The sequence below is a fragment of the Equus przewalskii genome, chromosome 8 (genome assembly GCF_037783145.1).
Source record: "Equus przewalskii isolate Varuska chromosome 8, EquPr2, whole genome shotgun sequence".
Classification (NCBI taxonomy): Eukaryota; Metazoa; Chordata; class Mammalia; order Perissodactyla; family Equidae; genus Equus; species Equus przewalskii.
The window spans coordinates 60734661-60760557 of record NC_091838.1 but is presented as its reverse complement, the minus strand read 5'-3'; the positions used below and the strand labels follow the sequence as shown (position 1 = coordinate 60760557).

The window sequence follows — 25897 nt, the reverse complement described above, 5'->3', positions numbered from 1 at the left end:
TTCAATTTAATCTTTATTTTAGTCAACTTCCAGTGTGCTCCTGATGGTGGAATTTGTGCTGTTTCCACTGGGCTGTGCATAGAAACCTGGGGCTTAGTTAGCTTCCTCGATCATCCTGGATAGAGTTCTAGTGAAACCTAGCCTGGCCACGATGATGCGTACCACGTCCTCCTCCTTCTGACTTTCAGGCAAGCCCCCCAAATGGGGCTTAAAGAAATTGATTGGCAGGGCAGAGATGAAACATTTGTTATCCTCCATTCCCGAAAGTAAAGGGGCAGTTTTCATTTTGTATATAACATGCTGTTTTTATCTTTTGGCTATGAGGATATTTTGGTTGAAACTATATTTATATCTTGGTTCTACAGTGTGTAACAATATTGAGTTCCAATTTATGTTGTTTATATATGCATATACATATATAAAAACGTGATATACTGTAGACGTGTATATATTCTATAAACATAATATGTGTACATATTATACATAATATATAATGTATAAATATATAAGCATATATATCATCAATTATAAAGAAAGAAATTAAGCAAAAATATAATTGGCAGGCAAGAAAATAATAGGAGGGATAGAGCCTAGTAGTAATAATTATTCCTTTCATATTCATAAAGCCATTTAAATAAATGAGCCACTCTTTGTGACAAAAATAATTCTAAATGAAAATTATTTGCTTCAGAAAAATTTTTGCTATTTTTAAAACTGATTTTTTTTCCTAGGGAAATTTTTTATTGTGCACCTTAAAAAGCCTTGAATAGAATATTTAAAATGTTTTAGATTAGATTACATGTGTGCAACTTTCAAATGACCGTGTATCTTTCTTTTCCTTACCTTTTTACAGATATGGTCCGGAAAAAGAACCCCCCTCTGAGAAACGTTGCTAGTGAAGGCGAGGGCCAGACCCTGGAGCCTATAGGTACAGAAAGCAAGGTATCTGGAAAGAACAAAGAATTTTCTGCAGATCAGATGTCAGAAAATACGGATCAGAGTGATGCTGCAGAACTGAATAATAAGGAGGAGCATAGCTTGCATGTCCAAGATCCATCTTCTAGCAGGGAGAAGGACTTAAAAAGTTCCGTCCTGAGTGAGAAGTCTGGCTTCAATTATGAAAGCTCCAGTAAGGGAGGAAACCGTCCGTCCTGTCCACACGATGAGGTGACAGATAGAAATATGTTGGCCTTCTCATCTCCAGCTGCTGGGGGAGTCTGTGAGCCCTTGAAGTCTCCTCAAAGAGTAGAGGCAGATGACCCTCAAGATATGGCCTGCACCCCATCAGGGGACTCACTGGAGACAAAGGAAGATCATAAGATGTCACCAAAGGCTACCGAGGAAACAGGGCAAGCGCAGAGTGGTCAAGCCAATTGTCAAGGCTCAAGCCCCGTTTCAGTGGCCTCAAAAAACCCACAAGTGCCTTCAGATGGGGGTGTCAGACTGAATAAATCCAAAACTGACTTACTGGTAAATGACAACCCAGACCCGGCACCTCTGTCTCCAGAGCTTCAGGATTTTAAATGCAATATCTGTGGGTATGGTTACTATGGCAATGACCCCACAGATCTGATTAAGCACTTCCGAAAGTATCACTTAGGACTGCATAACCGCACCAGGCAGGATGCTGAGCTGGACAGCAAGATCTTGGCCCTTCATAACATGGTGCAGTTCAGCCATTCCAAAGACTTCCAGAAGGTCAACCGTTCCGTGCTTTCTGGTGTGCTGCAGGACATCAATTCTTCAAGGCCTGTTTTACTAAATGGGACCTATGATGTACAGGTTTGTGCTTTGTATTGTGATCTCTTTGTACAGAAAAAGTGATTAGTAATGAAATGTGAATTCTTATATGCACGTTACAATCAGGCTCCCCCCACCACAGGGCCGCCTGCTAGATCCAGAGAAGAGATGGACACACTCCATAGCCATTTCATCCAAATGTGTCTTCAGAGGTGTCTTAGCTTATCATGGAAAATAATCCTAGTATTGCTATTAGGTTGGGAAAAGTCTTTTCATGGAATTAGCGAGGCTACGTATTTCTGGACGTATTTCATGGTAATTTGATGTTTTCACAGTCTTCTAAAAATGGCACTAATCTTTATGGTTATACATGATAGTAATTCATGCTTTTGTCTGGCATTAGATTATAAGGCTTTCGCTGTAGTCTTTCCTTCAGTCACGGTCTTTGCTATGTCTTGGATTAGGATTTTATTTTATACTCAAGTCTGATGTCAAATTGGACTAGATTTGGGTCATCATGGTGGGGGCAGTATACTCCTGAAAAGGCAACATATTGCAAATGAAAATTTGGAAATAAAATTTTACATTGATTAAAAAGAAGTAATGTGATTGATAAGTGTTAGGGAAACCAGAATGACCTCGGTGTGGACCAGTAAATCATTCCTTTCTGCATTTAAGGAAAACAGTAATAATTTATGAAAGCATTTAGTAGTAGCTTACATTTCTACTTTTATTAAAACTGAGTTACCTTTTTGATCTCCCCTTCTGTGTTTAGTTTATGGAATATGTGAAATGAAAAAAAGACTATCATTTCAGATAGAATGAAATGCAGAACTGAGACTAAAGAAGTATGTTCATTTCATTTTGGCACTTTTAGCGTAGTTGAAACTCATGGTCAGCTTGAGAAAGTGTATTAGTTTCTGTTACAGTGTCTAGGTTTTTATTGTATTACTAGGCCAGGGAATTTCAAAACATAGTAGGTTTAATATTAACCTTCTTTAGGAATGATTAGAAGAAGTTCCAGAGAACTAATGAAATCACATCACATTTATTTGACCTCCTAAATCCCTTAAAATATCAGTCATTTTTATCAACTCAATAGCTATGGCACGTGTGCTCAAGACCTCTCTATTGACCTAGTACCAATTAAGAAAAGCAGGCAAGGAGGTTATAAATAACAAGTAGTGAACATATTTTGCAATACTTATAAGAAGAATCAGAAGAGTAATTTCCAAATCCTTCAAAAATGTCAGAATGGCAATCTTATCACTTTAAGGGAGATAGAAAGAAGAACTCTTAAAAAGCCAATTTCATCTTTGTAAAGCTCTCTTAAAAATTCCATCTGACTTTGTGAATTTCTACAAATAGAATTATTTCTGTGGAGCAGCAAATTAAGCCAACATAGTTATTATGCATGAAAGCTACAAGCTTTGAACTGCTGTCTTATTAAAGATCATTTCACTGTCTTATGTCAGATACACTCTGCTGTCAAACTATGATTGGAAAGCAAATACGTGTTTTAGATAAAAGGGTTAGAAGTGAATAATGTCAGTATGGGAAATGCATTTTATAATTAGCAAGTAATATGATGTTAATACCTGGATTTCCGGCAGCAGTTTCAGTTTGCTCACTCTGGGGACAGCTTCTGAGGGAAGCTGATCTGGGCTGTCAGGAAGGCTCTAAAACGAAGATTACGAAGGCCTATAGTTTGGAAGAATTCAGATTTTTAAACACACTTCCATTTCCCCCAAACAGTTATTTGTTAGGTTCTTAGTTATTTATAGGGAAGTTTATGTTTGGGTAGAATGAGCTGGACACTTTTCCTGGGCAGTGATTTTAGAAATAAAACAGATGTGGGAGCTATCTGAGTTTGGACTAATAGAACTAGAAATAAAACAGCTGATCCTAGACTCTGCTGTCTACTGAATGCTTCCAGCTCACAGTGAAGAAGACAGAAAGTGGTAGGAAATAGCATCGAGGAAGATAATCTTGTTAAGATCAGTTTTTTTTAAAAGAGAAATAGTATAGCTAAAAATAGGAAAAAGCAATCTGTGGAAAAAGTAGGTGATGATTTCAAAGAAACGATTAGTTTTAGAAACAAATCTAAAGAGAGTTAACTTTCTTCGATTTAGGAAAAGAACGCTAAATAGACTTTTAGGCCAAATGCTAATCTCAGATACTTTGCACATCCACCAGATGTTGATGCAGAAACATGTCTGGAGATAAGTAACTTATTAATATTTTTATGCTGAAATAAATATTGAACAGATTCTCTATATGCATAAACTGAATCAGAGCTCATCTGAAATTCCCCTTTTTACCCACACGTTTGTGTTGCTGAAATGCCGTTTGAAAGATTCTTTCCTTGGCACTTCAACTGTGTGGAGACTAAAAGCTGTGGGAGATAAAATGCTGACTCTAGAATTTCTTTAATGCAGTTTTTTCAGAAATTGGTAGTTAATGGCTTGTGTGCATTCTGATAAAAAGATGTTAGTGAATAGAGTATTACAGACAAATAATCATTCAATTTCAGATTTATGTAAATCTGTAATTCAAGCTAATTGAAGTAATAGATGACCAATTCATTAATCTTTTTCAATGAAACTGACTTTTTTCTTTTTAAACATTTGGGACAGTTGGTAGTTAATGATAGATTTATGACATTTTAGGCCAAGAAAAAACGAACACAGGCCAGAAGTGGAGAACTTAAGAACTCTGTGGCTTTGATCTGTATTTTGGTTTGACATGGATGGTTTTAAATAATACAGACTGACTTGAGCACAAACATCAGATATACAGTTGGGAAAAAGAAACAATTTAATCAAATTTTAAGATTCCCAGTTCCAAGTTCAGGTTATTTGACATATGTTTGGGGGGAAAATTGAAATTTCGACATATTTGTACTGACAATATCCAGTTCTGTGTAAATTTTATGACAAATAATGAAGTCAAAGAATTACAGATTTGTCAAAATAGGGTCCAATAACAGTGTTTCTTTGTGCTGCATAGTAAATAGAGCCCCAGTCGGATAGTGGAGGTCACTTTAAAGGGCCATCATAAAACAGGGCAGTCTTTTCTGATTTTGTTAAATTCACATCCCCGTACAGCTTGAGGTTAGCACACCTTGCCCAGAAATCATAAGAGATGTGTATTTACCAAGAAGAGCAAGAAAATATATAATGGCTAACTTAGAGCTAATTGACTTGACCAGGATGATAGTTTCTCATTTTTTAAGAAATTTCCCTGCATGTTTTACCAATTATTATGTATAAATTTTAAAACATAGTGGATGTGGCATGATTGGTAAGCCCTTCATGGAAGTTTTACTATCTGTATTCGGCCTTTGAGGCCCATATATAGACCAATAATAGGACAGGAGGTTGAGTTCTTCAAAAAGTAATTACAGCTTCTTTCTTTTTAATCTGCTTTATTATGCTTATATTTAATCCATCGTTGAATGGAGGCCTGCGCCGTTTCATTAGGCTTAATGTGCTGTACATTAGGGCGTTTACGTCATCTTTATGGGGGAGCTCTTAGCCCTCAGATCAGGTTATAAAAGTCGGAGTCCTGTCAAGTTGTGCTTCCCACGGGAAAGTGTTTAAGCTGTCCCAAGTTTATAAAGGCTCATGATGTATCTGTTGCCTTTTCATATTAGTAAACCTTTCCTGTTACTCTACATTATTCAGGACTCCAAGAAGGTAACTACCGGATTCCAGCTATTTAAATTTATTTTGGCCCTTACTGAAATTCTAAGGGTCACAGAATCTCCCTATTAATTTACCAGTGAGTGTCTTGTGTTTGAGCTAGGAGCACTACATTTCTGCTTTGTAAATATTTTTATCAGCGTTGCGCAATATGTCACGTTGGAAGCAGGAAGAACAGATTGTAGAGATAGGAAGTCATCTTTTATATTCGTATTTAACTCTCTGAGCTTTATAGATCCTTAACATATGCCAGTACATTCATTTGAATGGGTGGGGGGTGTACAGTTCAGTCTGGAAAAAAAAAATTCAGAGAACATTAATCTCCTCTTGGTCTATTTTGACTTTTCTTGAATTTTACTTCCAAATATTTATTTTTTGCCTGGGCATTCCCTTTGATCGTTAGTAGGAGGGAAGTTGTAGATCTTAGCAGGTTCTGTTTCTTTGTTTTGCTGAGTTGAGGACAATTGCACTTTAGAGAAAGTGGCGAATGAGACTTTAATCCCTTCAGGCTGGCGATAGAGTACAGAATGTCTGGCATATGCACCCATACTTCTTTTCAGGACTGTGTCTCTTTAACAAGAAATAAAGTGGGCAAAGTAAAACATGTGCTCACCCTAAGGCCATAAAGCAAAGCAAAGTTCTGGCATTTACCAAGTTATTTCCATCAGTGGAGATGACTGAGCTGGATAATGTCGCCACCCTGGGTGGAGTAGAGTAGTTTGACCATCTTCACTAATCCTTTTACCTGTGTGGTGGTTAGATCTCCATTTGGCTTTGTTATATGAAGGTTGCTATGATGAATGTCAGTCCCTCTTTGATTTTCAGCTTATTTGCTCTCGTTTGGAGAACCTGTATCACTTTCTTGAATATCAGTATTTCTCTCTAGGCAGAATGTTTCGAAGACGAAATCATGGTTACCAGTGCACTCAGTTACATTCAACGCTTAAAGTCTTATCCTGAAATGGCATGCCCTGCTAACCAGACCGAGTCAGCAGATCATTGAGTGCTTTTTGTTTCTTGGGTCATTGTAATTACAGCATACATGCAGCTATTGGAACACAGATACATAAGTAGTGCCCTAATCCCAGGAAAATTTGGAGAAAGAGAGTAGTTCCCTTTCATTTTCTGATTTCCTTCATGGAGTCTATTTTTGAGAATTATTAGACCGTAGACCTCTTTCATTCTTTGTCATATGATTCCAAACTTTGAACTAAGCATTTTCAGAATATCAGAAGAAACTTTGTCTAATTGTAATTGGAAGTTAAACGTAAATTTCTTTCCTGTATTACTTCGAATTTGATCCATACTTCTTTCATCTGATAGCTTATGTCATCAAAACTGCACATATCTTGTTTTTTTATTTTCCTATTTTGGATTCACTTCTAATAATAGCTAAAATTTATTAAGCGTTTCTTATGTGCATCGGTAGATCTCAGCTCTTTACACGTATTAATTAGCTCATCTTCATAAAAACCCTTGAAGCAGACACTACCATTATGTCCATTTTAAAAAATGAGGAAACAGGCATAGAGGAAGTAAAGTGACCTGCCCCGGATCACAGAGTTGTGTGAGTCGGGTAAATGGGATGTAAACCAGGGTGGACAGGCTACAGACACCTGTCTCCACAAACTACTATGACGTATGGCCTTCCCGCATGTAAGACTGAGTTTACTGCAACTAGAAGAGCGGTGGAAGAAAGGCTGCATGTAGGGGAGAAGATACACGACTGGTGTACAGGGACTGCTGGAGGCGTACTTTGTGAATCCTGTTGAATTTGGGGACTTCAGTGATTTCTTTGAGATTGTCCCTTAACCAGTCCATGTGGTGTAATGCTGCCTTATTTGAACTAGGTTTATAATTGAAAGCATTGAAAAGAAAATTAATTCTGCTCATTTGTCTTTTTTTGAATTACCATGATTCATTTTCACTGGTACTTTTGCTACAGAAACTGGTTCTGATAGAATAAGGGCCAAATTTTGATTTAATCAATTAAGGATGCAATGTTTTATCCCCAGATTAAGGGACATTTCATCCATGTATTTGATTTAGTTCATATTCCTCTCATTTGGAAGACTGTGTTTTAGGAATTTATGATTTAATATAGGGTCTGAGGGTTGTACTCTCCTCTTCTGGTTACTGTGTACAATCTAGGTTGGTTTTTCTATGAAGATTAAACGTTAAGGAGATGCACCTGGCTCCCGTTTATATTCTCTAAGGCTGTGTAATTAAAGTTGTATTCTTTGCCTACAAGTAAGTACAGGAATGGGTGTGGAGGCCGAGAAAAAATCAGAATACTTTTAGAATGTCTAATTTAGTGTCCTGCAATACCCCTACCATGCTTTGAGCCCTGTGATCGCCCTGGACTCTCGAAGTTAGGATAATGTGGGCCACAGTGAGGAGCTTGAGAATTCAGAAATAGCCGACTTGCCTAGCAGTTCTTTAATATTTAGAAGACCTGTTGATCTAAGATTAAAGAACACCTGAATTCTTTCGTGAGTCCAGTTACTTATTTGGGGATCTCATAATCAACAGTGGTTTGTTCTAAGACCTGTTTTTCCAGCCGATGGGTAGCTCCACCTTGATATTCCACTGGCACCTCAAAGTCAATACATGTAAAACTAAAGTTGTTAGCTCCTTGCCTAAAACAACTTTTTTTCCTTCCTTTGTTCTGTACTCCCTTTTACAAGTCAGTCGGGCTGGACGTGTCAGGGTTACCCCGGATTCGTTGTGATATGTATCTCACCCCAAACAAGTGAATAGTTGTCCCAGTCTCTCTTTCTTTCTTCTTTTACTGCCACCGCCTTTAATGTTTACTTAGTAAATTCTTAGTGGTTTCTTTACTTGTTTTCTTTCTCTTTCAGTTCTCTTCTGTTCCCTTCTTGTCCCTTCTCTTCTGTTCTCAACTCCACCTTCTGTCGTCCTCTTTCTCTTCCTCTCTTTCCTTTTGTTTCTTTTCCTTTCTGTTCTTTTTTCTCCATCCTTCCTCCTTCTCTAGCCTTCCCTTCCTCGCTCTCTCTTTCCCTACCTCTTTTCTCTTTTCCTCTCTCCCTCCCCTTCCTTTCTTTAATTTTTAAAAATTCTGCTGATAGATTTTGATTCTAGCTTCTACTTTAAAAATCTTACTTATACTTAAAAATTTTAAAAATTCTTCCTATATTTTGTAGGAAGGATAGGTCTACTTCCTATAAAAAATATATCATTTTAATTATCCTTGTGTAATTATAGACTGTCTAATAAGACATTACTTTTTCAAATTCTCTCTCACCCCTCAATCTCCCTCCATGTTTCTTAGGAGCAAATTGCACTGTTTTGCCTTCATTTTCACTTTACTCGTTTTGTTTCCTGCAACTTTAAAGCCCTTCCATAATCACTGCTTTTGAGGTTCATCTGAAATATCAACTTATCTGTCCACAGCTCGGTTGTCACCTCCTTCCGGAAGCCTCTGCTGACCTGTCAGTGTAGTTTAGGTTCTCTTCCTCTGTGGTGTCATAGAACTTGGTACGTCTCTCAGCAGAAGCACTTACTCCACTGTTGTCAGCTGTGTGAGCTTTCTGTAAACCACAGGCAAGTTGGGATTTTGGATTATGTCACTTCTGTCTGTCTCCCCAGTGCTTGGTACATAGTAGGTGTGTAACAGAGCACCCGTCCCTGGAGGAAGGATGTTCCACAGTGTTTTGATTCACTGTTTTCCCCATTAAGACACTTTTTAGGATCACATGTAATTTCTCTTTATCTCCATTATGAGCCAGCTGTGACAGCCCATCCTTTGTAGGAGAGAAGTGCTGTGGGTAATGCATTCAGCTTTATAATCCACTTGCGCTGCATTTTTTGTTTTGTTTTGCATTTTTCCCCCTAAAGATTGTCTCCTAAATTGTTGAAACTGACTGTAAGGTTTATGGGTATGCTGTCAGCCCAAATATCAAATAACCATGGAAAATTAGTTGGGTATTAGGCTGAACAAAGTGGGAAAACTCGTTTGGGGTAGACTATTTGTTACTGGAATCCAAAAACCCAATTATAAAAGTGTACATAATTTAGAATATGCAGTATTTTAGCCTTAAATTTTCTTCTTATACCAATTTAAGTTTTGGTCCCTCCCCCGCCAAAAAATTTAGTTGGCTCGTACAGATCCAAATGAGAAGGGTTTGAATTGGAGTTATTCCAGTGACTCAAGGAATAGGCTACGATGGCGTGAGACTGAGGTGATTGACATCTAATTAGATTTGTTATCGAAATTTTGGGGGTTTTTTTGGTGAGGAAGATTGGCCCTGAGCTAACATCTGTTGCCAATCTTTCTCTTTTTTTTTTCGTTTTCTCCCCAAAGCCCCAGTACATAGTTGTATATCCTAGTTGTAGGTCACTCTAGTTCCTCTGTGTGGGATGTTGTCACAGCATGGCTCCATTAGTGGTGTGTAGGTCTGCACCCAGGATCCGAACCAGCGAACCCCAGGGCTGCCAAAGTGGAGTGCACGAACTTAACCACTCTGCTACCAGGCCGGCCCCTGTTATTGAAAGTTTTAAATGTTCAGTCTCCGTCCAGGGTACATCACTGGGGCACACTCTGTATGCTCCAGTGATTTTTGTTTTTTTTTTTCCGCTAAAGATTTTATTTTTTTCCTTTTTCTCCCCAAAGACCCCTGGTACACAGTTGTATATTCTTAGTTGTGGGTCCCTCCAGCTGCGGCATGCGGGACACCACCTCAGCATGGCTTGATGAGCAGTGCCACGTCCGCGCCCAGGATCCAAACCAACGAAACACTGGGCTGCCTGCAGCGGAGTGTGTGAACCTAACCACTTGGCCACGGGGCCAGCCCCTATGCTCCAGTGTTTTTTGAAGCACTGTACAAGGCAGAAACATCCCCTGTGTAGATTAGCCCATTAATTCTCACTATAGTTATTATTAGCCAACATTGGCCTACTCACAGATTTCTTTACATTATTTGTAACTTCAGTATTAGAAGAGGGATTTTTAACAACTTAGCTTTTTGTTGTTAAGGTTTTAGTTTTTTGAGTATCAGCCCGTAACCTCAAGTCCTCTTAAATTAGTACCCTCCTAATTGTCTCTGTTGCTATCAATTATAGTACTTGAAAATGAACCACATCTGAGGAAGCGTTTGTGTTTAGTTCAAACAATTCTTTTTGTTCCATTGAAAATAAGTATATGTGCTAAAGTGTCATTTTAAGAGTTCTGAGGCTTTGAAAAATCTTTTCTTTTGACATATTCTTTTAGATATTACTAGTTTTTGTTTCATATTATTAGGAAGAAAGAAATAAATTGAGGTTAAAGACCTTGAAAAATGCCAACCTTTTATATTTTTAACTTCTACACTGAAACATTTTTGTGAAAAGACATATGTAAAGAAATTATAAACAAATCCATGGAACATCCTACATGGAAAGAATAGTTTTTAAAACTAAGGTTAAAATAGAACAAAAAGCCATCTTGGTCATCAGTTAGTGAAAAACAATTAAAATTTGTTCTTTTTCATGCCTTAGCCGCTATGTCGGATGTTTCTACATACACTGAATTCACAAGCAATGGCTCTATCATCATTTGTTTTTGGTTAAAAGAAGCATTTTGTCTTATTTTTTTAAGAAGCCCATATATGTCAGATTGAGTCAGTAATAAAGGGGCCATAAATTGCTATCGCTTCCTTATCCCGGATAATTCAGGGGCCTTGGTGCAAAATTTCCATTTGGGCTCACATCTCCCAAAATGAGTTTACTCACTCAACTCAACCAAAGCGTATTGAACCCCTTCTTGCTTCCAAAGATGAATAAAACACCATTCCTTTAGTCCAAAAAGGAGTATAAATAGAAGCATTAGCCTAGTAACAACAGAATCCAACTTTTTCATTTACAGCTAAGAATATTATGAGTGGCAAGTTTGAGTTTGTCACTGAATGACTTTGCAACTTCCCCTCTATTTAGTTTTTTCATCTCATTGGCAGGAGAAATTCAACTGGATAGTTCATTTTATTAAATAATAATCCCATTCATGTGAATAGTACTGTAGAGTATGCTGCCTAATATGGTAACCACTAGCCACAGGTGACTATTTGAATTTCAGTAAATTAAAACTAAATTAATGAAGAATTCATAACTACTTAAATTAAATTGAAAAACCAGGTCCTCAGCTGCCCCACTCCCATTTCAAGTGCTCAGTGGCTACATGTGGCTAGTGGCTACCATATTGGACAGGTTAGACTACAGAACGTTTCCATCATTTCAGAAAGTTCTGTGGGACAGCATTGACCTAGAGTTTGCAAATCACTTTCAGATACATTCACTCACTTAATCCTTAGAATAATCCTAAAACTGGCAAGGTGTACGATATTTATCCATAAAGATGAGGAAACCAAGGTGCCAGGGGTTAAGTAATGTGTCTTTCGACAGAATTTAACTTATAGGACTTCCCTTTGGAACAAGCAAATGCAAGTAAAGGTGAATACAAATGAATAAAGGATTTTATCTACAAATTTTGATCTTAAAATATAAGTAATTGAGAAACAGAGGTACAGTCTGGCTTGTTCACGTTTGTATCTCAATAGCTATCACAGAGTTTGGCACAAGCCTCACACTCAATAGCTACTAATTGGATAAATGAATAGGTGTAATTTTTGGTGCACACAGAAATTACAGTTTAATGGAAATTTTAAAATGTGGCTATCTGTATCAAAGGAACTGCTGGATTAATGGGTTTTAATTAAAGGTCTGGCTAGCAAAAGAAGAAAGATTGAAATTTATACTCTTTATTCTGCTTATGATCTCTTTTTAGTATAGTCATAGCTAGGGAATGGTGAATTTTTTCTACTTGCTGGGTACAACCATTGGAAAATTTGAAATAATTCTCTGAATGTCTAGGTGCTGTTTCCTGGCAATAAGATTCAATGAGCTGTTGCTGCAAACACATATTTTGCATAACTTTTCTGCCTGTGTATTTGTGTTGAACCTAGAAAAGAATGGTTTTGAATTAACATTTGTGGATCATAAAGATGAAATGAATATGGTCAGTAGTCTTAGGTGCAGTCTCTGAAACTAACAAATTATGCTTTATTTTAAAATGGGATTTAAATAATAGATATGTTATATTTCTCTATGACTTAAATGTACCTCTCTTATTGAGAAAGTATAAAAATTGCCACAAATGTAGCCTTTAGATCTTCTTTTTGGTAGAGAAAAGGAATAGAACACTGAATAATTATGTTTTGCAAAGGTGGCTTTTATAATATATAAGATATGGAATTGCAATATTATATTAGCTGTTAATAATATCTAATACTAATATGATTTAGTGCTGTTTCCCAGGAAGGCAGATGGATAACGTATGAAGTGTCGGTATGTTGTTCTTGCCATTCAATGAGATCTTTGTGTTTTTTGTGTGTTTGCTTGGGTGGCTTCGGAAAGAGCAGACAGTAGGATGAAAGCTCTCTTCAGCATAAAACACATAACCATGAAAATCATCCTAAATCATGGAGTTGACTGATTTTCCCTGGATTAAAAAAAACTTTTAGACACATAGACACCACTAACTTAAAAGATTTGATAGAGTTTTCACGGTAGCTTAGTTAATCCAAAACCAAAATGCTTTACTGGCCGTTTTTTACGAAATGGCCTTTCTTTCATAGTCTCTTCACCTGATAGGAGTCATTCTTTGCCTGGATTTTCTGACTTCACTTGTCACATACTGGAAGAAGTGTTAGGATGCTTAGTAGAAATTTAAATTCACTTCAAAATCATAGGTTTAGGGATTTCTTAAGACTGTGTATGCTCTTTGTCCAGCCTTTTCGGTGCTGATGGAACATGAGGTTTGTAGATTGCAAAATCAAAGAAATAGTGATGATGTGTCTGTCGTGGTTTCTCAGGAATCCTTCTTCTACCAGCAGAACTTCAAAACATTTTGTATTAGAGGATCTCGCCAACTCTGAAGCAGTGTGGTAGCGAAAACAAGCGAATTTCTGTCTCTAGATTTTGTACACTGGCTTTTGTCGCTTACGTTGGGGAAGGATAGGATACTTCTGAATTTGCCCCTTTTGATTCAAGGTCAAGTTCCTGAACAAATTCCTTGAGTTGATAGCATCCCATTTAAATGTTTTGTTTTTGAAAACAAGGTTGCTCTTCACCTCCAGTGAATTGGGAAACAGATGGAGGCATTTTGCAATATTATGCATTACACTTTGGTGCACATTTTAGTGGCTTGAGTCACTACAGTGCTGGGTGAGAATGGTGAACAGACCGTATCCTCCTGTGGTCTGGCTTTGATATCTCTCACACCATTGATTGATTGTCAGGTTGCTCTCCGGGAGGGTGCCTCTTTCGTGGCCTTCTGGTTAGATGATGCTCTGCCGTTGACAGCCTGAGATCGTGTGCTTGCCATGGTGGAGACAGAACTGTCTGCAGTGAAACATTGTCATCCCTCAATTAAAGACTGTGGGAGACCTTCATAAATTATCTTAATGTACAGTAAATGTTGAGCTGTTGGTGTGTCCATGCACATTTCCTAGAACCATAATACTGGAAATAAATTTAGAGGTTGCCCCATTTGCAGAAGCCATTGGCCAGAGAGGTTAAGTAATTGGAACAAGGTCACACCTCTCTTTAAGTGGCAGAAAGGACTTCAATCTTAGTCCTGTACAATAGAGATACAAACACGTCTTTCAATGCACTATAGGAATATTATTTGCATATTAAATAGAACTATTTAAATGATTTCGAGATGCTTGAGACATTTCTCATGGAGTGGTTTGGATATGAGCAGTGATCACACATGTCATTTTTGAGCAGCTGTTGAAGAAGGCAGAACACAATTATGCCACAGGCTTAATCTATTACATCTGGTCGCTGGAAAAATTCGCAAATTTTTTGATAGTTGGAAGAGGAAATCTCTCCCTCTTTGGAGCATTTCAGTCAAAAACTCTATTTTAAATCAAGAATTTTGGCTGCCTGCTGAGGTGCATACTGAGAAGGAAGGAAGGGTTTTATATAAAGTGCCCTTTGAAGGCTGTCGTCGCTGTCATACTATACAATTTTATAATTTCAGAAATTATGAATTTCGTCATCATGATTTCTTTGATTTTCCAATCTTCAAAGCTCATGTTCCATGTCCACACTTTCGGAAATTCAGAAGGCAGAGCTGTGGTGATTTTTATGGTGGAATTATTTTAGTTTGTCCTTTGAACATCCCCATGACCCATTCAGGGCGGGGCTGGACCTTCGCTCTGAGACAGAGCGTTAATCTAATGAGGCCCTGGAATGTTTTCTCCTTTTCATTTGTCCCAGATTGGGAAACATTTTAAACTCTTTACATTGGTCCTCTTTGATCAAGACTTCAAGCCCACTGCATTCATTTCATTTTTAGTCTAATAGTGCGTACTCGGGCTTTAATTATAAGCCATTTTTTAGCACCTTTATTTTACCCAAAAGATAAACTTCATCTTTTCCTGCAGTCTCATTACTGTAGCAACCGAACACAGGATTTCCTTGGAGAACGTCTGCGTTGAGTAATCTCTGAGCAACGGCCTCTGGTTTTGACAGCAGCCCTTAGCTTTGTGAGAAGAAATCCCACATGATTTGAATGCTTCCGCAGGCATGTGATTTGAAGGAGGCAGGAGTAAAACCTACTTAGTTGAAAACTGTTTCCTTTTTTAAAAAAGGATATGTTATTAAATCCTTTGAATTACTTACAGTACTTTTGTTACTTACCTTCTTCGGTTACTTTGGCCAAAAATGTTCAGTATAATGACCCTCCCATAGAGTAGCTATTGAGAAATGGAGAGAGGGAATTTATTTGGCTCTGATTATTCAAGTGATTTCATAAGAAGCAGAAGTACTATTGTATTTCTCAATGTGCAATACTTGGTAGTGTTCTCTCCTCCCTCCTAAAGAGCGCATTGAATTCATGACACCTTTAAAGTAACATCCATCTCTTCTATCCCAGGTCACTTCAGGTGGAACGTTCATTGGCATTGGACGGAAGACACCAGACTGCCAAGGAAACACCAAGTACTTCCGCTGTAAATTCTGCAATTTCACTTACATGGGCAACTCATCAACTGAACTCGAGCAACATTTTCTTCAGACTCACCCGAACAAAATCAAAGCTTCTCTCCCCTCCTCTGAGGGTGCAAAACCTTCGGAGAAAAACTCGAACAAATCCATCCCTGCCCTTCGACCCAGTGATTCTGGAGACTTGGGAAAGTGGCAGGACAAGATCACAGTGAAGGCGGGAGATGACACTCCTGTTGGCTACTCAGTGCCCATCAAGCCCCTCGATTCTTCGAGACAGAATGGTACAGAGGCCACCAGTTACTACTGGTGTAAATTTTGTAGTTTCAGCTGTGAGTCTTCTAGCTCACTTAAACTTCTAGAACATTACGGCAAGCAGCATGCGGGAGCGCAGTCAGGCAGCCTTAATCCAGAATTGAATGATAAGCTTTCCAGGGGCTCCGTCATTAATCAGAATGATCTAGCTAAAAGTGCAGAAGGGGAGCCAATGAGCAAGGCAGACAAGGGCTCTAGCGGGGCTAAAAAGAAGGACTTCTCCAGCAAAGGAGCAGAGGATAATATGGTAACCAGCTACAACTGTCAGTTCTGTGACTTTAGATATTCCAAAAGCCATGGCCCCGATGTAATCGTAGTGGGGCCACTTCTCCGTCATTATCAACAGCTCCATAACATTCATAAGTGTACCATTAAACACTGTCCATTCTGTCCCAGAGGTCTTTGCAGCCCAGAAAAGCACCTTGGAGAAATTACTTATCCGTTTGCTTGTAGAAAAAGTAATTGTTCCCACTGTGCGCTCTTGCTCTTGCACTTGTCTCCTGGGGCGGCTGGAAGCTCCAGAGTCAAACACCAGTGCCACCAGTGCTCATTCGCCACCCCTGACGTAGATGTGCTCCTCTTTCATTATGAGAGCGTGCATGAGTCCCAAGCATCGGATGTCAAGCAAGAGGCCAATCATCTGCAAGGGTCAGATGGACAGCAGGCTGTCAAAGAGAGCAAAGAACACTCGTGTACCAAATGTGATTTCATTACCCAGGTAGAAGAAGAGATTTCCAGACACTACAGGTAAGCCATACGGGGGTGGGTGGGTGGATAATAGCAAGAAAATGATAGAAAGAATCCACAGCGCTGATCCGAGAATGGTTGGGAATGATTGTGGCAACTTGGGGAAGTTACAGGACAAGATCACATAAAAGATTATTCATAAAACTGAAGATGTATATATTTACAGATGTGATAACTACAGATTTTAATTTGATTGCTTGTTTCAGACCATTTATTCTTATGTTTCATACCTATTTTTTACCATATACTAAGCGTATTTTTAAATCTGCAGTAATGCTGATAATGCTGATGAGTTTACTACTTTACTACAATCCATTTATTTGTCCTTGTTAAGTATGACTGCAGGAGCCAACCTGGTGGTGCAGCAGTTAAAGTTCACACGTTCTGCTTCTTGGCGGCCCAGGGTTTGCCAGTTCAGATCCTGGGTGCAGACATGGCACTGCTTGGCAAAAGCCGTGCTGTGGTAGGAGTCCCACGTATGAATTAGAGGAAGATGGGCACGGATGTTAGCTTAGCTCAGGATCAGTCTTCCTCAGCAAAAAGAGGAGGATTGGCAGTAGTTAGCTCAGGGCTAATCTTCCTCAAAAAAAGAAAAAAAAAAGTGTGACTACATAGCCCATAAATTTTGATAGAGCAGCTCCCACATGAAAGGTGCCAGCATGATATGTTCTGTTTTCCCAACTGGGAAATAATCAGCTTGAGAACAAGTCGCTCGTTTTGCTTTTAAAATCTGATTGGACATTATTCTAGCTTTAAAAAATTGCGTCCGTTGTTGACTGAAATGTCGTTACACAGCACAGGAGTTAGGTATGTTAATACTTTACTTCCACTTCCATCCTATTCTCTTTATAAATTGTAATTTTCCCAGGTAATCATTCATGCTTTCTAGACTTGAGTTTAGGATACATAGCTTTATTTTATTTATGTATTCATTCTTTAATTAGTTCCAAAACTATACTTTGTGCCAGGCATTGACTATAAAGGAGAAAATAAGACAAATATAGTCATTGCCCTCATGGAACTTAAAGTTCAGTAGGGAAGATCTTCACAGATCTTTCTAAGAGTGATGAGTGTCATGAAAGATGAAGTGGGGACCGCTGTGTTGGAATATAGTGACAACACAGCCCAATATGGTGGACTAGGAAATGCCTCCCGAGGAAGGAGCATTTAAACTGAGACTTGGTTATAAGTAGGAATTAGTTCAGTAAAATCCTGGTAATATAGTGCACTCAGATATTAGTGCTTATTGGGGGCTTTCTTGTTATTATGCCTCTAAGCATCAAAGTAAAGAGCTTTATTTATGATTTTTAAGTGTTTTTCCATATGTGGACTCAATATCCTAGTTTAAAAATCTGGTTATTTCAATTTTCACATCCCAAGATTTTAAACAGTTCCTCCCATTCTCTTTAAAAGTTGCATGTTAGTCCAAGGGTATGTATGTTTTCTCAGTCACCAGTGATGAAGCAGTTCATGTCCAATGATAGGCTAATAATGTTAGATGTTAATTTGAAGGGCCTCCTAATGTTCACAGTGAATCTAAATGTTCAGGAAACACTTCCTTGAGATTTACACTGTGTAATGTATAAGGTCAGCCCTAGGAAAGGCCCAGTTGTGCAATCACATATGTCTTCACACTTGCAGGGAGTGTTTCTGGCTCCTCTGACGTTAGCTGTGTGTTAATTTATTTCTGGGGCCAGCAGACATGAGCTCCCTTCTGAGCCTTACTGGTGTGCATATTGTGCATGTACATTTGTTAGGTGATGTAAAAATGAGATAATCTATTCTTTTTTTGAAGGAAAATCTTCTTTTTAATAATGAGGAAGTCAGCCACAGCACACACACGTGCACACACACACACACACACACACTCTGATACATCTAGATACCAGATCATTTGCATGAATGGCTTTTCTCAAGGCAGCTGAGGCCATTGCTTGAAAACCTGTCTGGAAAAACAGAATTTTCGTATGCTTTGGTTAAGCCAAACAATCTCCCGTGTAATAAAAGTATGAATAAAAATATTACTGATTAATCTCAGAATTTAGTTAAAGTTCAGTAATGAAAGTAAGCTCCAGAGGGAAGAGATTAGTCTTGTCTTGTTCACTGCTGTATCTGCACAATTTAGCACCGTGCCAGGATGGCTCATAGGTGCTCAGTGAGTATCGTTAAGTAAATGAAATCCCTGTGAGTTTTTGACTTTAGAGTAGCTATGAATAAGCCAAGATCTCCATGGTGAGTTATAGTTTAATTTTTGACTATTAGATGGTCTTGGAACCATTTTGAGGATCGAGGGTTCCACACAACATGACAATTATCTGTGCATTTTGAATTTAAGTCAACCTCTCAGTATTTTATTAGATAAAAAATTGTACCGCACTTGTCTCTAGGGCATTAAAATACTCTTGCATGTGCTCTAAAACCTGCTGTAGTTTGGGTGATCCTAGATTCTTTAAGGTGCTGAGTAGTTAATGTCTGATCTGTTTGAATTCTTGTAGAAATATTTGAAATTTGGAGACTTACCATTTTAGGAGTCACAGCTTGGTAGGAAGGATAAAGAAACTCTACTAAAAGTTGAATAACAATGGAGGCCCCAGGGATGTGGAAAGAAATAGTCACGTGGATGTTGAAAACTTGATCTGCTAACAAAGCATTTTCCCAGAAGGCCACATTTTGAAGATAGTATCAGAAAATAAGTTTGCCACATCACAAGAGTATCTTTCTGGTTACATTTATGTCTATTTATATTATTCCTGTTGGGAAGCTTTCACTATAATTCTCTTATTACTGCGGAATGTTCTAGGCCTTTGAGTGCTTTATATACAAGACTTACAGTGTAATAAAAAGGCAGTATAAGCTGAGAACTGTACAATATGTGAAATCTTGTAGCTATAAAATAACTACAGCTGAGACGCAGGAGAGTTGATTTAGAGTGAAAAACCTGTGTAGATTCCGTTCCAGGGATATTTTCCCAAAGAGCCAGGTTTAACCTGGAAGAACTGTAAACATTATCCAGTCATTAACTGGAACTTGGTCAGTTCTCTTTTCTTAACGTTTCAAGTTCGGTTATGATACCTGTAGCTCACATCATGACTGAGCTATTATATTCCACTTGTGAATTTGTTTCATGCACTCCATTTCTTTTATTCTTTATCACTTAATTAAACAGTGTACCCATTCTCTAATTGATTACCATTTTCCTCATCAAAATTTTCAGTATTAGGAGGACTATCTCCTTACAAAACAACTATACTAGATAAAATAATAGGTTTTAATGCCTTGCTAGACTTCCATGAATTAAGGGGAATTTCTGAAGCTCTTCTCTTCACCCCTTCATGAAGAGTGAACTAAACCAGACTAGGAAGAAGTGAAGTGCAAGCACGGAATATGAGGTTGCACTGACGGCAAATGCCAATATTGATGTTGCAGTTGGTCAGGAGACTAAGCCTGGAGTCCCTGCAGAGAGAGGGTGCTGAATCTGTGAGTTTCACTTTAAGCTGGCACCTTGAAGGTGGTTGAAGTGATTGTACATTAGTGCCTTCCTCTGACTCCCATCAGAAGTAAACACAAATTGCTCTACAGCAAATACTGTACTTTTCACCTCCATTGTATCTGTGACTTAAAATAAAACTTACATGAGCTCAACATTACAAAAATTTACCATATGGACAGGGATATAAACTACTATATGTGAAATCAGTAGGAAATGCAAATAATAGCTAGATACTGAAGAACTTCAGATAATAGTAGTTTTCAGTTATAAGATAATGAAAAATGTTTAAAGAAATGAAAATCAGACTTACAAGTTGATCAAGCGCATGAGACTGTAATTACAGGACCAGGAATATTCAAAGAATAAACAAATAGCATTTTTCGAATGGAAAATATAATTGTTGAAGCTTAAAATATATAGATAGGTTAAATAACAGATTAGCAAATGAGTTAATCAGAACTTTAATCTGAAGACATTAGCCAGAATACTTAAGGGAGAAGAAGGGGGTGGAAAATATCAAAAGTAGAAATTAAGGTATGGAAATATACTAAGCTGTTCTAACATGCATCTAAGTAGAGTCCCAGAAGAAAAGAATATAGAATGGAAGATAGGCAATCAATATTTGAGGAGATGATGGCAGAAGAGTGTTTAGAACTGATGAAAGACATAAATACACAGATACAGAAAAGCATTGTTTATGCTAAGCAGGATATATATAGTAAATTCAGTCATGGACATGTTATAGTAAAGATTAAAATGCCAAGGCAGAGAGGTCCTTTAGAGCCACTAGAGAGAAACAACAGATCAACTACTCAGAAAAGACAATTAAGTTAACAGCATACTCTTCATCAGTAACAATGGAAGCTGGAAGAGGGAGGAATACTATTCAAAGTTTTGAAGAAGAGAAAAAAAAAATCAACCTAGTATTGTCTGCCTGTCAAAAGTATCTTCCAAGAATAAGAGTAAAGACATTTTCACTTAAACAAGGACCAGAGACTGTGGGTAAATCTAAGCAACCATAGCCTGTCTAATTTTTTCAGTTAATGAGGGACAGACTAAGACAGTGGGCAACATTGTTATGAAGGTTTGCAGGGAAAATGACAGAATTAAGGTGTTCTCAGTTCCTTGAGCCGTCTGGAATTAGTAAGTTAGGACTTTGCTATGCATACTTGAAAAATTTTAAGAATAACCAATAAAAAGAATAGGAAATGAGAACATAACTTCCAAAGCTACAGAGCAGAAAAATGGAATACCAAAATAAAGAGCACCCATAAAATTCAATTTATTTTTTTGAAAAATGACAAAAGAGGATACATGGGAAAAATTGACAAACAGAATTTCAAAAGTAAGATAGTTAAAAAAATTCTAGGGCCAGCCAAGTGGCTCAGCAGTTAAGTGCGCATGTTCTGCTTTGGCAGCCTGGGGTTCGCCGGTTCGGATCCTGGGTGTGGACATGGCGCTACTTGGCATGCCATGCTGTGGTAGGCATCCCACGTATAATATAGAGGAAGATGGGCATGGATGTTAGCTCAGGGGTATTCTTCCTCAGCAAAAAGAGGAGGATTGGCAGCAGTTAGCTCAGGGCTAATCTTCCTCAAAAAAGAAAAAAAAGTCTAGATATCAAAAATCTTAGTGAACCTTAATTTAATCCTGCATGGATTAAACTTTCCACTTAAGAGATATTATTAGACATATTAAAAAAAGAAAATTGAACTATAAACCTTTTATAGGATACACATTCAAAACACAAGGCTAAGGAGAGTTTGAAAGAAAAAAATAGATTGAATTATAAAAGCAAATATAAACCAAAGGAAAATTGAGGTAGCTTTATTAATCTCATACAACTTAGACTAAGGACAAAAAGCATATGGCGGAAAACTCATTATGTAATAAGAGGTTCAGTTCGTCAGGAAGATATGACAATTCTAAGTATATTGACTATAACAACCTTGGTGGAACTTGAGGGTATCATCCCAAGTAAAATAAGTCAGAGAAAGACAAATAATGTGTGATATCACTTATATGTGGAATCTAAAAAACAAAACAAATGAACAAACCAATCAAATCCAAACTCATAGATACAGAGAACAGATTGGTGATTACCAGAGGAGAGGGAAGTTAGGGGGTGGGCGAAACGCACGAAGGGAGTCAAGAGGTACAAACTTCCAGTCATAAAATAAATAAGTCGTGGAACGTAAGGTACAGCATGGTGACTATAGTCAATAATATTGTATTGAATATTTTGTTACTTTGTGTGGTGACAGGGTAACTAGACATATTGTGGTGATCATTTCACAGTATATGCAAATATGGAATCATTATGTTGTATACCTGAAACTAATATAATGGTGTATGTCAATTATCCCTCAACTCAAATAAATAAAATTATCTGTTCAGTATTCTGTAACCATTTAAACTAATTTGTAGACATGTACAGGTGTATATGTGTATGTGTCATGGTTTACCAAATGTCATTAAAGTAGCAAATTGCAAAAAAAAATATAAATAAAAATAAATATATACGTAAAGCAAAAATTGATAGAGAACTATAGGAACAATATGGCAAAACACAATCACAGTGGTAAATTTTAAGAAACCTGTCTTATTTAAGGTTGAGCAGAAAAAGTTTCCACAATATAAAATATTTGAACAGCAAATTAACCAACTTGATTTAGTAAAAAATATATAAATTCTATATCCAACAATTAGAGAATGCACATACTTTTCAAGCAGATATAAAACACTTATAAAATGTTACATGTTAGATTAAGCCAAAAAAGAAATCAGATTTCAGAAAAATGGTATCATACAGAACTTATCCTTTGACTCAGTGTAATTAAGTTAGACCTTGATAACAAAAAGATAAAGATAGATGAAAGTTACACATGGCAAATACTAAACAAAGAAAAAACGAAGTCACTTTGTTAATTTCAGAAAAAGTGTAGATGTTAAGACAAAAAATATAAGGGATAAAAGTAGTTGGTACATATGACTTTCTAAGTGAATTTGACAAATTCTGGCAACATCAGATGTTTATTCCTAATGACTGCATAATTTCACTCTTCAGAAGAAAACTTCTTGTGTGGGTGCACTAGGAAACATGCAAAAATGTTCATAGTAGTATTTTTTGAAAGAGAAAAACAACCAAAACAAAAATCAAAAACAAAGACAAACAGGAAAAACACCCCCAACCATCCATAAGAGATTAGTTAAATAATTTGTAGATTTTTCATACCATGGAATATTATACTGTAGTGAATTTGAATAAATGACAGTTGAATACAGCATGTGAGAATCTTATAAGCATAATTTTGGCTAAATAAAAATAAATTGGAGAGATTATTTGCAGCCAGATAGCATTTTATATAATTTCAAAAACTAGCAAAAGAATACCATATACATATATTCATAAATATACCATATATATTCATATATATATTGAACTGTACCATAAATATTGTATCTCCATATATATGCTTTTTTATAGAGAGCATATATATATTTATATATAGTCATATTCTATGATTCTTTGATTATGTACTAGGTTTTTTTTGGTAAATGTAGATATGAATACATATATATATATATAGGGTGTGTGTAATTGACATTACATGATAAAATTTTAAAATAAAAATGAGGCATCAATTCTCATCAATATGTATGTCCAATAAATATTTAAATACATTCTCAATCTCCCTTATTATTAAAGAACTACTTAAAAATCAGTAGTATGTTCATTGTCTACCTACTTGTCTATAATGTGGAAAATGTACATATTTTTTGATCTTGTATGTGATTACAAGCATCTGTTTGGAGATTTATGAATGCATTTTAAAATTTTTAAACTGTTTGAATCTTTTAAACATAAAATATATAACTCAGGCTGCAGGAAATAACATTGGATATAGTAGCTGGTCAAATTAATGTAGTACTGCTCAATTTCTATCTTAAAAGAGCTCTGGGAAAGAACGTGGACTGTGTGCTCTGCTAATTCTGAAGAATAGATTTTATGATAAGCACTTAATTATCAACACACCTGAAAAAGCCAAGTACACAGTGCATTAGTACAGAGTTTCTAAAAGGGTGAGGGCCATGATGGTTACATTTAGATTTGTGTATGTTATGTGTCATGTTCTTTTAAACAATACCTAATAAATCAGTTGCCTGTAAAACCCTGAAATGGACATAATAGTTCAAGTTGAAAATTCCCCTTGTGAGACAGAAAGTTACCCAGGATGTTATAGTCCATCAAGAAAATAACCCACAATTGCACTACTTTTATTTGTATGCATTGTTTATTAGAAATTTCAGGTTTAATGGTCCTAAAGACTGTACAAGAACAGTTATCAAGTCTTCAAATCAAATACATTTTAGCCACGATTTCCATTTCATATTAGTTTATATAAATTATTTCCCATTTCTTATTTACTTTCCATTTTATGGGAAGACTTATCTTTCTATTTTGAACATTTGGTAGAGGGTATCTTCTTTTTGCAAGTGAATTGTAAGTTGACATTTTTCGAATATGGCATTAGTTTTATTTTCTTCTCCCTCTTGAAGATGAAATCACCCCACACTCGCCTAAAAAAACGAGTTACTCTAAATGAGTAAATACTAATCAGATTAGTTCTGCTTAAAAATGCAAGATGAGTCGACTAGATGGAATTTTATTCATTCAGAATTTCAGTTTTTCTTAGGTTATATTTTATAGAATGTTCCTCTGCACTTAACTAAGGCCGAATATTATGTGTCCAACTTCTAAAAGTTGCTTGATCTGGTTATCCACCTATAATTCCTTTTCTGTCTCTGTCCCTCACATACTCTTTTCACTTGGTTTTCATTCCATCATTCTACATCATTCTACAATGAGATTACTTCAGTAATCTCGAGTGGCACATGTGTAGACCTTTATAAAACAAAGTATATATTACAAAAATGGCTAACTTTATTAGATGTCAGATCTACTTAACTATGTTTAAATTAAATCACCTTCATTTTCTCCTTTTGTGCAACAATTTATCTGTGGGTGTTTTATTCTATAATTACCAAATATAGAATCATAATTACCAGTATAATTATGATTTATTCATTTACTTGTTTTCTTTTTAGTCATTTAAGGAGAAAAACAGTGGTTAAACTATTGAAAGTGAAATACAGTTATTCGGTAAAGGACAGCTTTTTAAGTGATAGAAGTTAACATTTAAAGAAGAAAAACAGTGTCACTCAGAGCTGACTTCACATATACTGTGAGCTGGTTCATTATGAAAAGGGAAATATCAGAATAGAGTAAAAGAGTAACATCTTTTAGCTGATTTTTTCCTACAATTTAGAAAACAGCCTTTTATGAATTATGAAAATAATTTTTAATCTCTACTAATGAATGAAATCTTCCTTAAAGGATAAAAGACAACTGTGCATTGAAATATGGATGGATCTGAAATAAATGCTTTTTTATAGCACATGAAAATTCTATGAAGTAGGGTAAGAAATCAAATATCTTTTCTCACAGAAATTTTAAGTCACTTTAAGTAGAATTTGGCCTTTTTAGGCAGCTCAATGTGCTTTTCTCTGGAAGCAAAGGATGATTTAGCTCTTTTGTCCAACTTTCTTGGATTTATGTCTTCATTGTCTAAAATATTAAATGGACTGTACTGAGATTTTATATAAGTATATCCCAAGTATTGTATGGGATATACTTACACTAAAACATTATTTATCTATTACCTGAAATTCAAATCTAACTGGGCATCCTGTGTTTTATCTGGCAACCTCATGCTAGGGAGACCTACAAAATGCCATCTTTTTTGCTCAGGTAGCATAAGGAAAATGCTTGCTATCCACTTGGCAGGAGTATAGAATTTAAATTAATGCAAAGCATATATTTGTAGTGTCTTTT

General features: G+C 36.7%; 1 protein-coding gene across 17 annotated transcripts in view; it reads left to right on the top strand.

Annotated features, from left to right (window-relative positions):
- The window catches only part of TRPS1 (transcriptional repressor GATA binding 1), a 248830-nt gene that overhangs the window by 45712 nt on the left and 177221 nt on the right, over positions 1-25897 (top strand). For all 17 annotated transcript variants that reach the window (XM_008538782.2, XM_070630888.1, XM_070630879.1 and 14 more), the window contains 2 exons: positions 854-1782; positions 15382-16511. In XM_008538782.2, the coding sequence (XP_008537004.2) occupies positions 854-1782; positions 15382-16511 (2059 nt within the window). The remainder of the gene's footprint in view (positions 1-853; positions 1783-15381; positions 16512-25897) is intronic.